General features: G+C 36.7%; 1 protein-coding gene across 1 annotated transcript; it reads left to right on the top strand.

Moving 5' to 3' along the window:
* LOC107791344 (pentatricopeptide repeat-containing protein At3g63370, chloroplastic-like) lies at positions 1-3257 on the top strand. Its single transcript, XM_016613385.2, has one exon. It carries the CDS (start codon positions 69-71, stop codon positions 2937-2939), a length of 2871 nt encoding a protein of 956 aa, XP_016468871.1. The 5' UTR covers positions 1-68; the 3' UTR covers positions 2940-3257.
* The last annotated feature ends 13129 nt before the right edge of the window (positions 3258-16386 follow it).

Raw genomic sequence — 16386 nt, 5'->3', positions numbered from 1 at the left:
ATTTAGTAAGTATTTATTTCATATTTGATTATTGGAAATTTCCATGCAACAGGGGCGTGACAAAAAATATGGCTGCCAGTGGGATAATCCAAAACATGTCTTTGTTTTCCTCATCACACCCCTTATCAACGAATAATCAGAAAGCTCCAACATTCAAAATCTCCCGCGTGTCTCAAAAACCCGCCATAATCCCTTCTCTCAAACAAATTTGCCGGCAAGGCAACTTCAAGGATTCATTTTTTACTCTCTCTAATTTAATTGCTCATGAAAACACATCCCAAAAATGTTTATACGAAGCTTACTCACTGCTATTCGAGATTTGTGCGTCGGAAAAAGCCTTATTACATGGCCAACAAATTCATGCCCTTGTTCTCAAATTGGATTTATTATGTGCTGATTCGGTTTTCTTGAACACCAAAATTGTTTTCATGTATGGGAAATGTGGGTCAATTGGAGACGCCGAGAAGGTGTTTGATAGAATGACTGAAAGGTCCATTTTCACTTGGAATGCCATGATTGGTGCTTGTGTTGTAAATGGGGTACCTTTTAGAGCACTTGAGTTGTACAAGGATATGCGTTCCTTGGGTGTTTCGTTAGATGCCCATTCTCTTTCTAGTACAATTAAAGCAATTAGTCAGCTCGAATTTTTGTACTGTGGAAGGGAAATACATGGTCTTGCAATAAAACTTGGTCTTATTTCGAATGTGTTCGTGCTGAACTCACTAGTGACCATGTACACCAAGTGCGATGATATCAGGGCAGCAACATTCTTGTTCAATGGAATGTGCGAAAGAGAGGATACTGTGTCGTGGAATTCTATGATTTCCGCTTATGTTATGAATGGGATGAATCAGGAAGCTTTAAGTCTCTTTGTAGAAATGCTGAATGCCAGCGTCGAACCCACCACATATACTTTTGTTGGTGCTCTTCAAGCATGCGAGGATACAAAATTTGGAAAACTTGGGGTTGAGATTCATGCTGTTGTTCTAAAATTGGGTTATTCTCTTGATACATACGTTGTGAATGCTTTGCTAATGATGTACATAAAAAACAGTAGATTAGATGAAGCAGCTAAAATATTCTTCCATATGCAAGAAAAGGACAACATTTCTTGGAACTCCATGATATCAGGATATGTACAGAATGGACTTTACGATGAAGCAATTAGTTTGTTTCATGAGATGAAGAATGCAGGTCAGAAACCTGACCACGTCGCGCTTATGAGTATGCTTGTTGCATCTGGAAGACAGGGAAATTTGTTAAATGGGATGGAAATTCATGCCTTGTCACTGCGAAATTGTTTGGATAGTGATTTGCAGGTTAGCAATACTCTCGTAGATATGTATGCCAAGTGTGGCAAGTTAGATTACATGGACTCTGTCTTTGATAGGATGCTGCATAGAGATAATGTCTCTTGGACAACAATTATTGCCGCTTATGCTCAGAATAATTTTCCTTGGAAGGCCGTGCAGTCATTTCGTGAGGTACAGACAGAAGGAAGCAGTATTGATGATGCCCTGATGATTGGAAGTGTCCTCCTTGCTTGTACTGAGTTGAGGTGCAACTTACTTGCAAAAGAAATTCAATGTTACGTGATTAAAAGAGGGCTATATGATCCTGTTATACAAAAAACTCTTGTGAGTGTTTATGGAGATTGTGGGAATGTGGATTATGCAAATAGTATTTTTAGGTTGAGTGAAGTTAAAGATGTCGTGTCCTTTACGAGCATGATGTGCAGTTATGTTCGTAATGGACTTGCCAATGAGGCTCTTGAGCTCATGCTTTATATGAATGAATTGGAAATTGAGGCAGATTCTATTGCAATCCTAAGCATGCTCACTGCTGCTGCTGATTTAGCTTCCTTAAGGAAAGGAAAAGAGATTCATGGATTTTTAGTTAGAAAAAGCCTCCTTCTGCAAGATTCCATTAGAAGCTCTCTAATAGATATGTATGCCTGCTGTGGGACTCTGGAGAACTCATATAAGGTGTTTAATTATTTAAAGAACAAAGATACCGTTTGTTGGACAAGCATGATAAATGCGTGTGGATTACATGGATGTGGTAGGGAAGCCATTGATATATTCACGATGATGGAGAAGGAAAATATTCAGCCAGATCACATAACATTCTTGGCTGTTCTTCGTGCGTGTAGCCATGCGGCACTAGTAGAAGATGGCAAAAGAATTTTCAAAATAATGCAAAGCAAGTATGCTTTGGAGCCTTGGCCAGAACACTATGCTTGTTTAGTTGATTTGCTTGGCCGTGCAAATTACTTAGAAGAGGCCTTTCAAATTGTTAAAACAATGAACTTGGAGGATATTCCGGCTGTCTGGTGTGCTATCCTTGGAGCTTGTCAGGTATACTCCAATAAAAAGTTAGGAGAAATTGCAGCAAAGAAGCTTCTTGAACTTGAGCCGAAGAATCCAGGAAATTACGTTCTTGTATCTAATGTGTATGCTGCAATAGATAGATGGGACGATGTGGAAGACGTCAGAGTTACAATGAAAGGAAAAGGGCTGAAGAAAGATCCAGCATGTAGTTGGATAGAGGTGGGAGATAAGGTTCATACATTTGTTGCCCAAGACAAGTCACACCCAGAGTGTGATAGGATTTATGAAAAGTTAGCTCATCTCACTGAGAAATTGGAGAAAGAAGCAGGTTATGTGGCTCAAACCAAATGTGTTTTGCAAAATGTGGAGGAGAAAGAAAAGGTCAAATTGCTTAAAGGACACAGTGAAAGACTAGCTATTGCATATGGTTTACTTGCTAGTACTGATAGAAACCCCATTCGAATTACAAAAAATCTTCGCGTCTGTAGTGATTGCCACGCTTTCAGCAAGCTAGCTTCAAAGTTCCTAGAGCGAGAAATTATAGTTAGAGACGCCAAAAGATTTCATCATTTCAGGGATGGGATATGTTCCTGTGGAGATTTCTGGTAAAAATCCGTTCTAGTAATTGGTTAATGGATTAAGAAGATCTTTCTGATGATAACTAACCTTACTGCTTGTGCTTGGTAAAACCTACTTATAAGTCTGCACAATATATTTTCAATAAGAAATGGAACTAGTGGACAATTTTCAGAGAATTTGAAGGTGGTTCAAGTCTAATGTGACACATATTGAAAGGTTAAGCTAACTTATGCAAATACTAGTAGTTCATTTATATGTGTTGATGCAAGTTTAGAGTACAAGTTCCTAATCTTGTTATTTTAGGTCAAACTTCCCTTAGAAAATTGTTCTTGGTGTGACTATTGCCAACTTATCTGTTCCCTGCTGTAAGCACCAAATCTAGCTTCCTCCATATAGCTAAGTAAAGTAGTTTAAAATGGGCAAAAAAAGGAGGCACGAATAAACATCTTTTTATTTTTTTTGTTTTCTTCCTTCTACACCATTCTAATTCCGTTTTCGAGTCAAATATTGTGTTCTAGAATATGTGTTGCTATATTTCCCTCACAGTAGATGTAGTGCATGGGAGGATATGTATCACTCCGATTAAAAACCTGCAATCATTCAACAATTGTGAGAAAGATGCATTTGATAATGGTGATGAAGTTAGACTAAGGGTGGCAAGTGGGTCGGTCCAGGCCCGGGACCAAACGGGTCAGGACCGTTTGGTCCGGTTTTAGTGTACCTGGGCCGGTCTTGTGGGCCGGTCCTATGATTTGGGCCCGCCAGGCCCAGGACCGGACCGGCCCCTTAGCGGGCCAAATGGTCCCAACGACTATTTTTTTTAAATAAAAAAAAAAAATATAGCCGTTGGGCTGTCAAAAATAGCCATTTAACCCTCCCAACTTTGTTTTAATCCCAAACTTTTTATAATTACACTTTTTCCCTATTTTCAACTATAAATACCCCATCATTCTTTCATTTTTTCCTTACAAAATCATCAATCTATCACAATTTCTCTCTAACTTTCTTCTATAATTGCTACTATTGCTTACTTTATTGTTATAATTTGTGGAACAATTGTGAAGTTGGTGAATTGAAGTCTTCAACGATAATCAATTTTCAACAAGTTGTTCGTCAATTCGGTAAACTCATTTCAACTCTTAAGTTTAAATATTATAGTTTTGTTTGTTTTATTTATTTTCTATTACTTTATTAATTAAGATGGCTTCCTTAAAAAATAAATTTGGTAAAAATAATATATAGCTTATCGAATATAGCTTATATATATATATACTATATATACATCTTATATACTATATATATTTGATATTGAATATTAAAATTTAGGTCACAATTCTATAATAAAATTTACAAAGCATTGTCGTAGATATTTTTTTTAACATCCTTTTGTCTCTAATATCTATTTAATTTTTTTTTCTAAAAATATATTGGGCCCACTTAGCCCGCGGGCCGGCACCGTTTAGCCCGGGACCAAACGGTCCCGGTCTCGGGCCGGTCCCTATAAAAAGGCCGTTTAGGCTCGGGACCGTTTGGTCCGGCTCACTTGCCCCGTTTAGGTCCGGGACCGGCCCACTTGCCAGCCCTAAGTTAGACTAATCAATACAAAGAAATTTGTTTCCATTATCCGTGGATATAATTAATTTCTTATATCCTGTTTGACTAAATTTCTAAAATCAGCTTATTTTGAGAAGTGTTTTTCTCAAAAGTACTTTAGTGAGAAACAATTTGTGTTTAGCTAATTAATTTAAAAAATACTTCTGAGCAACAATTAATGTTTGTTCAAGCTTTTAAAAAGTGCTTTTATGCGTATTTTTCTCAGAAGTGCTTCGGGGGAGAAGCTATTTTTTTCTGTTTCTCCAAAACTGCTTCTGTTTCTACTCAAAAGCACTTTTTTTTTTTCTTCTAAAAGCTTGGCCAAACACTTCAACTTTGAAAAAAAATATTTTTTTGACCTTGAAAAAGCTTGGCCATACAGACTACTAGTGAAACTCAATTCTAGTTCCTTAGGGGTCGTTTGGTATGAGGTTGTTTGGTTGGCAGTATAAATTTATCAGGATAAATTTATGCTGCCAACCAAACAAGATATAAATTTAATCTTAGACTTTCTGGGATTATAATCCCGGGATAATTTAGTCCGCGTACCAAACGATCCTTGGATAATTATTTCAGCATGAGGTGTTGGGTTTGGCGTAATGTGACTGGAATATCCTTCTTTCCAATTTTCTTGCGTTCGTGATTCTTGAAAACATTATTTGTTGCTACAACTGTAGGATGAATCACAACGAGTACTGAGGTGGAACTATTAATGTTTCCTTTTAAAAATAAAAATAAAAACTTCTACGAGAATGTGGACGTTACCTTTTTTTCATTCTAACATTAAAACAAACTATCTCTTGCTATTTTAAAATTTTATGACATATGTTTTTCGAGATGACGGTTTTATTTTTATACAACTATCACAATGTTTAAGAGTTTAAATTCATTAAAATATTTAAAATGAGATCGATGCAATCATTAAAAACATAGGGGCAGACTTTTCTTCGTAAAATTTTCATACAATTTTCAAACAATTCAAAATAGTGGTGAGACAGTTAAATTTGGATGGTGGGACAAAGATGGCGTTCGCTTCAAAAAAAAAATTAAAAACGGCCTTTGCAACTTTTTTTTTTTTTTTTTTTTTGTAAATATAATGTTTTAACAAGATAAACTGGAAAAAAAGAAGAAGAGGGTTTTGAGAGTCAAACGCCAGCTATTGGACTTCAGAGCAGTCAAAGATCTGTGGTTGTAGACCTGAGGTCAGGTTTGGTTTTAGTTTATGCGTGTACCTAAAAAATTATGAAATTAGCAAACCGAGGGAAAGATGCAGGTTTCTGCCTGTTCTTTCACATTCTGGAAAAAAAAAAATAATGATTCTAGCACATAAGAATTACTCCTATAATGCTAATGAAATAGTACTTTCTTTGTTTTAATTTATAATAAGTGTTTTAAAAGGCGTGGGCGTAAGGCGAAACGTTTTACATATGCCTTATCGAGGCATAAGTCCCGAGACATGGGGTGTAAGCCTCATATGTATTTAATTTTTAATATTTTATAAAATAATATAATGACAGTAAATATTTATAAATAAGTAAAATTGCATAAAAATTAAAGAAAATTATAAATATGTGAAATATATCCCCACAAAAAACTAATCAAAACAATCTATTATACGCTATTTACAAGCACAAGTAATTTAAGTCTAAAAGAATAAAGTTTTATATATGGAGGAACAAAAATGATGATTAACCTGCAATTTGAATTTTAAACTTGCTGCTATGAAGGAAAATGTAGTTCTCTTTGTATTTGTAAAAAAAATTAAATATTCGTTACTTTGGGAGATATTAGCAGATTAGCGGACAAGATAAAAAATTAGAAAAGACCATGAATTAGGGCTTCAATCAATAAAAAAGGTCTTGACTTTTAAATTTAATACTTTTGAGTTCCTTTTTAAACCTTTTGAGTAATTATCAAACTCACTTTTGAGAATTTGGGTATTATATGAATAACTTATTCAACAAAATTTATTTTATTTGAAAAAGTCTCTGGGACTTACTACTCACTAAAAAACGCGCCTCGAACGCCCAGGCATACGCCCCGGACGCCCGGGCGTACGCCCCGAACGCCCGGGCGTACGCCTCTTGAGACTTTCGTACGCCTCTTGAGACTTTCGCCCCACATCATCGCCCGTGGCGGTTTTGGTACGCCTCGCCCCAAAAACGCCTTTCAAAGCAGTGTTTATAATATATAGTTTTTTTAGTAGTATGTTTCAAGCGAATGATATATTTTTAATTTTATGTAGGCACACAATACTATGTCATGTTTAAATTATAATTTAATTTTTTTTTTTATAAGTTCAGTGTCAAATTAAATTATCTCACATATATTAAAACGGTAAGAGTAATAGTTAAAGACGGAATTCTTTGGGTTGCCCAATTGGTTTGGAGGGCAGTCATCCATGGGATCGACTCCTCCCTTGATGCTTTCTGGACTGAGCATGTCGCACAGTGTTTGTCTAGTGCGGTTTACATCCCTGTGTGATTTGCAGGCTATTACACATGAGAGTTTACCCAGTGCGTACAAAGTGCTTACCACGGGGTGCTCATCCGAAGGCCAGAAACTGTGGCAGAGGTCGGTTTGCACCCCCTGTGTAGTTTGAAGGCTATTACACAGGGGAAGGTTTACCTAGTGCGCACAAAATATTTACCACGGGTGCTCATCCGAATGACAGGAACTGTGGCAGAAGATATAACGGATGCGGGTTCCCCACTACCGGAAAAAAAAGAAGAAGAAGTGAAAGGCAGGTTATGGACCACTCTAAGCTTAGAGTTCAGCTGAGTAGTTACATGTAGAGTAGGTGTTTTTAACATTTGGAATCTCTGTTACTCCTTTCATAATTTAATTTGCTTTTTGACCCGCAGCTATCTAGTCCTGACTCCTGTGTGATTAACAAGTGCTTATCATATTCAATTTAAGTTTTAAATAAAGTAATCTTGTTCAATACAAGTACGTAAAAGATTGTTGATGAGTTGTCAACTTCCACCTATAAATAGTATCTCCTGCTTCCCTAATTTGTATAATTAAAATTTCATAATAATGTCATACTGTTTTTCCGGGGCCGGAATCAAAATATGTGGGAAAAACATTTGGTGACCAAAATATGTATAACGCCCTTTTAAAAGGCGCTATATATATAAAGTCTTTTATACACATGACGCAGGAAAAAAAGATAAATAGAATTTAATGTATTTAAAGAGGAGTAGAGTGTTGGGTGGTGCAAGTTAAAGGCTAGGTATAAAGTTTGTTTTGTCCCTAAGGTCCAATGTTTGATTCCTACTAGCAGCATTATTTTGTTTTCCTATTTCTTTTTTATTTTTTATTTCTTTTCATTATTTGGTTTAAATATTTTGATATAAATACTTTAATATTTATAATTACTTTTCAATGTAATTAAAATACTTTAATATTTATTAGAAAATTATGATTTTTGAATTCATTTAAAGTAAAAAAAAAAAAAAGCCTTTTACTATTTCGTTAAAAAAATCTACCGACATTTTTAATAGTTATTATTTTATATTATACGTAAAACAAAATTATTTTTTTTCTCCTTTTATTTTCAAATTAGAATTATGAGTTTTATTTTATAGTTAAAATTTTCATAAGAGAATAATATATATAGTTTAATCTATTGCTTGAATTTTTTTTATTTTTTTATATCTTTCTTTTTAAATTTAGTTATTAAAATTTTAGTTGTTAATCAAAATTCTAATTATATTTTTTCTGAAATGTATTTTTTATTTTTCCTTTTATTCCTTGGCTATTGTAATTGTATTATCCATTTAAAAATTTTAAATAAGAATATGGTTGTTCTTATAATCCATTAGGATTATTATTAGCTAAGTAATGGAATATAATTTTTTTATTCTTATTAGGAAAACTAATTAAATGGTTGTTCATAGACTAAATTTTTTCTAATAAGAATTATCCTAAACTAAACTAAATATAACCATTTAATTTATGAAAAATCACCTTCCACTTCCAACCAAGAGGTTGTGAGTTCGAGTCACCCCAAGAGCAAGGTGGGGAATTTTTGGAGGGAGAGAGTCGAGGGTCTATCGGAAACAGCCTCTCTACCCAAGGGTAGGGGTAAGGTCTACGTACACATTACCCTCCCCAGACCCCACTAATGGGATTATACTGGATTGTTGTTATTATAATTTATGAAAAACCATTTAATTAATTTTCCTATACTAAATTTTCATAAACTAAACTGTATTATAACCATTTAGTTTATGAACAATTATTTAATTAATTATCCTGATAAGAATATGAAAATCATAATCCATTACTTAGATAATAATAATTCTTCGATTATAATTTTAAAGATTAAATAGTTATAATAATTTATATTTAATAATAAGAAAAGTATAAGATTTATAATTAGAATTTCGATTAATAAAATTCATATAGTGTAAATATAACTAAAATTTTAATAACTAAATTTAAAAAGAAAGATATAAAAAAATAAAAAAAATTCAAGCAATAGATTAAACTATATATATTATTCTCTTACGAAAATTTTAACTATAAAATAAAACTCATAATTCTAATTTGAAAATAAAAGGAGAAAAAAATAATTTTTTTTTTTACGTATAATACAAAATAACAACTATTAAAAATGTCGGTAGATTTTTTAACGAAATAGTAAAAGGCTTATTTTTTTTTACTTTAAATGAATTCAAAAATCATAATTTTCTAATAAATATTAAATTATTTTAACTACATTAAAAAGTAATTATAAATATTAAAGTATTTATATCAAAATACTTAAACCAAATAATGAAAAGAAATAAAAAATAAAAAAGAAATAGAAAAACAAAATAATGCTGCTAGGAGGAATCAAACCTTGCGCCTTAAGGACAAAAACAATTTCATACCTAGCCTTTAACCATCGCACCACCCAGCACTTTACTCTTCTTTAGGTACATTAAATTTTATTTATCTGCTTTTTCTGCGCCATGTGTATAAAAGACTTTATACATATAGCTCCCTTTAAAAGGGTGTTATAAATATTTTGATCACCAAATTTTTTCCCACACATTTTGATTCTTTGAGTCCAAAAAAATCACATTTTGGTTCCGAACTCGTGTTTTTCCTCATGTTACGGGTTACGTCCTTTGGTGTCATAGCTAGCTAAAAAATATAATTACATACAATTTGTACTTAATAATCTAGTGTTTGCTATTCTTTTTTAATTTCTCCATATTTAATTCTTGTATAAGTTACACATTTATTCATGTACATTATTTTATACCAAGACTAATATAATAAATAATACCACGATTAATTATCCATAGATAAAGCATACAAAATGGTAAAACTTCCCCCGAGGGTCTCCTTATATCCTTCTCCAAGCCCTTATACAATTTTAAACCAAACATAAATTTAAGTTAATATAAATTGTATGTATAATTTTTAATACAATGAATCAAACGCCTAGTAAAAAAGTAATTAAATATTATTAATTCATGTATTATTAATCTTTTATAATCATGTATGTATACGGTCAAAATCGGTTTCGACGTTCGTATGATTAGTCAAGATTGGAACATAATGGACCGAAGATCATCTTCATAATATCGAGATAAGATCCGAAGCCAGGTTACCGAGCTCAAATTTCTGTGACCGATCGAATGCTGAGCTCGAACTCATTACCGAGCTCGAGTCCAAATCGAACTATGATGAGAGGTGATGTTATCAAGCCTAAGAGCCAGAGACCGACCAATATCGAGCCAAAGTCAATACCGAGCCCCGAGTCAATATCGAGCTCGAGCCAATATCGAGCTTTAAACTTGAAAATCGACCAATGCCAAGTCCGATCAAGATCAAGCCAAGAGACAAGAGCCGTTACAGCCGCACTAAGGGAGATAATCTCGACGGGAATTAGAGAAAAACTAATCTATCATGGGTTCCCCACTATGTATTTTTAATTATATCCAAAGTAGGATCACTCCACTATAAGAGGGATGGATATTATTTCTGTAATGGGATCCGACATCAAGGCATTCATACACTCTCATATTATTGATATTCACAGAGAAAAACATACTGATATTCATATAGAGATTATCCTTTTTTGGGTTTAGTACATTGATTTATCTTGCTTGTACATAAAATATTTTCCACTCAGTTTGGTTTGTATTTCATTCTTTATATAGTCAATACTCAATATATTTCTATTTACTTTTCGATTTGTGCCAAGTTAAACCATGTATCCTTAGAATTACGTATAAATTCAACTCTATCCATTTTTCGGGTAAACAGATTGGCGCCCACCGTGGGGCTAAGGATAACAGTGGTTATTTGGTATGAATCTCTGCAAAACACACTATTTTACACTTGCTCTTGGAAGTATCTTTGATTTCAGGTTGAAAACAACGAATCCACAATTAATGGCCCTACCTATCGACAACGAAGCTGACCTTCAAGATGAGAACAACAACTTAACCCCCGGGGGTGGAAGGCCACTCGTCGATCCCGTTGGAGCTCGGGTCTAAGAGCCAATAAACGTTAATTCACATGCGTCCATCGAGGCGAATCAACGTTCCGACCTTGAAAATAGCATTCATGGTGGAACTCGGTCTACAGCTCGAAATACCCAAAACGCTGAGAAAAACGTAATTAGCTTGCGTATGATTTTTGAGATGTTGCAAGCTCAACAAGTAGCAATAGCCCAATTGCAGAGCCAAACCCAGGCACCGACCAGACTCGAGCCCAGTCTACCCCAAGAAGTCACCCACAAAACGGGACCAGCTATAGTAAGGTTAAATGTGCAAGAATCGGGGATTATTCCGAAATTATTAATATGTTCGAAGAACTAACAAAACGAATAGAGTCAGGAGAAAAGAGGATCGAATCAAACGACAAAAAAGTGGAAATGTATAACTCCAGGGTTGATCAGATCCCAGGGGCACCGCCGATATTGAAGGGATTAGATTCCAAAAAATTGTACAAAAGCCTTTTTCCCAAGCGCGGCTCCTAAACCAATCCTAAAGAAGTTTCTCATGCCCGAAATTTCTAAATATAATGGAACAACCAATCCCAACGAACATGTCACCTCTTACATATGTGCCATTAAATGGAACGATCTAGAGGACGATGAGATCGAATCTATATTATTGAAAGAATTCGGTGAAACCCTGTCAAAGGGAGCAATGATATGATATCATAATTTAACGTCTAACTCTATCGATTCTTTTGCTAGGCTTGCATATTCTTTCGTAAAAGCACACGCCGGAGCCATAAAGGTCGAGACCAAGAAGTCGTACTTTTTCAAGGTAAGACAGAAGGACAACAAGATGCTAAGAGAGTTCGTATCTCGTTTCCAAACGGAACGAATGGATCTACCACCGGTCACTGACGATTGGGTTGTACAAGCTTTCACTCAAGGACTGAATGAGCAAAGCTCGATGGCTTCACGACAGTTGAAGCAGAATTTGATCGAGTACCCGACTATTACTTGGGCCGATGTACACATTTAATATCAATCGAAGATCAGAGTTGAAGACGACCAGTTTGGGTCTAGGTCCATTATTAAAAGGGATATCGACCGAGAACCAAGGTCAAACAAGGATCGATATTTGTCGTATCGAGGCCAAGGGTCTCGGGGGCTGATGAATAGAAATGGGTTCGACAGGCATACCGGACTTAGGGGAGCACCACAGTTATCAGAGTATAACTTCAGCACCGATGCATCCGCCGTCATGTCGGCTATCGGACGCATCAGAGATACTAAATGGCCTCGACCTCTGCAGACCGATCCTGCCCAGAGGAATCCCAATCAAATGTGCGAACATCTTGGCACTCATGGCCACAGAACGGAATATTGCAGGCAACTGAGGGAGGAGGTAGCCTAGTTATTCAATAAAGGGCACCTTCGAGAATTTCTAAGTGAAAGGACCAAAAACCATTTCAAAAATAGGAATTTCAGTAGACAAAACGAACAAGAAGAGCCACAACACATCATCCACATGATCATTGGTGGGATCGATAACCCCCGGGGGCCGGTTCTTAAATGCGCTAAGATGTCGATTGTAAGATAAAAGCGATCCCGGACTCAGGATTACTCCCCTGAAGGAACCTTGTCCTTCAATAACGAAGACGCGGAAGGAATCATGTAACCACATAACGATGCACTGGTAATATATGTACTTATAAATAAAACTCAAGTTAAACGTATATTAATTGATCTAGGTAGTTCGGCCAATATTATTCGATCGAGGGTCGTAGAGCAACTCGATCTACAGGACCAGGTCGTGCCTGAACTTTGGTACTAAACGGATTCAATATGGCATGTGAAATGACTAAGGGCGAAATAATCCTGCCAGTTAACGCGACCGGGACTATTCAAGAAACAAAGTTCCACATGATCGAAGGCGATATGAGATACAATGCCCTGTTCGGAAGACTATGGATCCACAATATGAGGGTTGTACCCTCGACCCTCCACCAGGTTTTGAAGTTCCCAACATCGAAGGGAATTAAAACAGTCTACGAGGAGCAACCGGCCGCAAAAGAAATGTTTGCCATCAATGAAGTGATTCCGATATCATCATTATCATCAGCAAAAGGATCGGATTCGAAAGAGGAATGGAATACCAAATAGCAATCACAAACGTCAGCTTCGACCCGGTTAAAAAATCAGAAGACTGACGAAGGAGATGAACATGGGATCCCTCGATCCTTTGTAATTCCCGATGATTCCGACACACCCAATCAACGGTCGAAGAACTGGAGCAAGTCATACTAATCGAATTCCTTCCCGAACGAAAGGTATACCTGGGCACGGGATTAGATCCCGAGCTCAGGAGAAAGCTTATTCAATTTCTTATAGCTAATATAGACTGTTTCGCTTGGTCCCATCTTGACATGACAAGGATCCCACCGGGAATCATCACTCATAAGCTAAGTTTGGGCCCAAAGTTCCACCCGGTAAAACAAAAAAGAAGGCCTCAGTCCAAGGTCAAACATGCCTTCATCAAAGACGAGGTAACCAAACTTCTTAAAATAGGGTCCATTCGGGAAGTGAGATATCCCTAATGGCAAGAAAATGTGGTAGTAGTCCCTAAAAAGAGGGACAAGCTTAGAATGTGTATAGATTATAAAGACCTGAATAAAGCATGCCCTAAGGATTCTTTTCCTTTGCCTAATATAGATCGTATGATCGATGCCACGGCCGGTCACGAGGTTCTCAGTTTTCTCGATGCCTATTCCGGGTACAACCAAATACAGATGAATCCGGAGGATCAGGAAAAGACCTCATTTATCACTAAGTACGGGACTTACTGTTATAATGTAATGCCATTCGGCCTAAAAAATACTAGTGCAACTTATCAATGCCTAGTAAACAGAATATTCGAAAAGCAAATAGGAAAATCAATGGAGGTTTATATTGATGACATGTTAGTTAAATCCCTGCGAGCAGAGGACCATTTAAAGCATTTGCAGGAAACTTTTGATATACTAAGGAAGTACAATATGAAGCTGAATCCCGAAAAATGTGCTTTCGGGGTTGGTTCAGGCAAGTTTCTTGGTTTCATGGTGTCCAATAGAGAAATCGAGATTAACCCCGATAAAATCAAAGCAATCGAGGACATCACAGTGGTAGATAATGTAAAGGCCGTACAAAGGCTAACAGGACGGATAGCCACCCTAGGACGATTCATTTCAAGATCCTCGGATAGGAGCCACCGATTTTTCTCTCTTCTTAAAAAGAAAAGCAATTTTGCATGGACTCCGGAATGTCAGCAGGTTTTGGAAGAGCTAAAATGATATTTATCGAGCCCTCCGTTGCTTTATACCCCGAAGGCAGACGAACAACTTTATCTGTATCTAGTTGTCTCAGAGATAGCGGTAAGTGGAGTTCTAATTCGAGAAGAACGAGGTACGCAATTCCCTATTTATTATGGAAGTCGAACTTTAGGTGAGGCCGAAACTAGATAACCACACTAAGAAAAATTAGCGCTTGCTTTAATAAGTGCCTCTAGGAAACTAAAACCATATTTTCAGTGTCATCCGATACATGTTATAACAACTTATCCTCTACGAAATATTTTATACAAACCTGAGCTTTCAGGTCGGTTGGCCAAATGGGCCATAGAGATCGGCGGGTACGACATCGAGTATCGACCTCGAACCGCTATCAAATCTCAAATCTTAGTGGACTTCGCGGCTGACTTTACGCCGGCCTTCGTACCCGAGATTGAAAAAGAATTACTAATAAAATAGGTTACCTCTTCGGGAGTCTGGACCCTCCTTACGGACGGTGCCTCGAACGCAAAGGGGTACGGACTAGGCATCATACTAAAATCACCCACAGGTAATGTAGTTAGACAGTCTATTAAAACTATAAAATTAACTAACAATGAGGCAGTGATTGCAGGTCTCGAACTAGCTAGAAGTTTGGGAGCCAAGGTCGTGGAGGCTAAATGTGATTCCCTCATCGTGGTAAATCAAGTCAATGGGACTTTTGAAGTTCGAGAAGATTGAATGCAGAGGTACTTGGATAAATTACAAGTGACTCTACATCGATTCAAAGAATGGAATTTGCAACATATACTTCGAGAGCAGAACAATGAGGTTGACGCTCTTGTGAACTTAGGTTCGTCGGTCGAGGATGACGAACTCAACTCGGGGACTGTCGTGCAACTCATGAAATCGGTAATCGAAGAAGTTCATTCCGAGATAAACTCCACAAGTCTAACTTGGGATTGGAGAAACAAATATATAGAGTACTTCAAGAACAGGAAACTTCTATCAGATCCAAAGGATTCGAGAGCTCTACGCACAAAAGTTGCACGGTTCACCTTATCCAATGATGGAACACTGTTTAGAAGGACCTTCGATGGTCCACAGGTAATATGTTTGGGATCGGGAGATACCGACTACATCCTACGTGAGATTCACGAGGGCACTTGTGGGAATCATTCTGGTGCTGATTCATTAGTCTACAAAATAATCAGAGCAGGATATTATTGGATCGATATAGACAAAGATGCAAGAGAGTTCATTCAAAAATGCGACAAATGTCAAAGAAATGCGCCCATGATTCATCAACCCGGGGAACTCCTCTACTTGGTCCTGTCTCCATGGCCTTTCATGAAATGGGGAATGAACATTGTCGGCCCCCTCCCCTCGGCCCCAGGTAAGGCTCAGTTTATTTTGTTTATGACTGATTATTTCTCTAAATGGGTTGAAACACAGGCTTTCGAGAAAGTGAGAGAAAAGGAAGTAATAGACTTCATTTGGGACCACATCATATGTCAGTTCGGGATGCCATCCGAGATTGTATGTGACAATGGAAAGCAATTCATCAGCAACAAAGTAACTAAATTTCTCGAAGACCACAAAATCAAAAGGATCCTATCAACACCATATCATCCCAATGGGAACGTACATGTCAAATCAACCAACAAAACCATCATCCAAAATCTTAAGAAAAGATTAACCAACGCTAAAGGAAAATGGAGAGAAATATTACCCGAAGTCCTATGGGCATACCGCACAATATCGAAATCCAGTACCGGAGCAACACCGTTCTCGTTGGTTTACGGCACAGAAACTTTTATCCCGGTAGAGGTCAGAAAAACTAGCATCAAGTTTCGATATGCAACTAATGAATCGAATAACGAGACAATGAACACGAGCCTAGAATTATTGGACGAAAAACGAGAAGCAACTTTTGTCTGATTAGCCGCCCAAAAACAACGGATCGAAAGGTATTATAATAGAAGAACCAATCTTCGATATTTTAAAATCGAGGAATTAGTGCTAAGGAAATTCACCCTCAACACCCGCAATCCAAATGAAGGAAAACTGGGTATGAATTGGGAAGGACCGTATCAGGTTCTCGAAATCGTCGGAAAAGGATCCTACAAGCTCG

The sequence above is a fragment of the Nicotiana tabacum genome, chromosome 19 (genome assembly GCF_000715075.1).
Source record: "Nicotiana tabacum cultivar K326 chromosome 19, ASM71507v2, whole genome shotgun sequence".
NCBI classification, from domain to species: Eukaryota; Viridiplantae; Streptophyta; class Magnoliopsida; order Solanales; family Solanaceae; genus Nicotiana; species Nicotiana tabacum.
The sequence above is the reverse complement of the archived record's forward strand: the minus strand, read 5'-3'. Positions and strand labels throughout refer to the sequence as shown.

Bases quoted from the DNA above. Each gene is read 5' to 3' on its own strand.
- LOC107791344 (XM_016613385.2), top strand. From the start codon at position 69: ATGGCTGCCAGTGGGATAATCCAAAACATGTCTTTGTTTTCCTCATCA.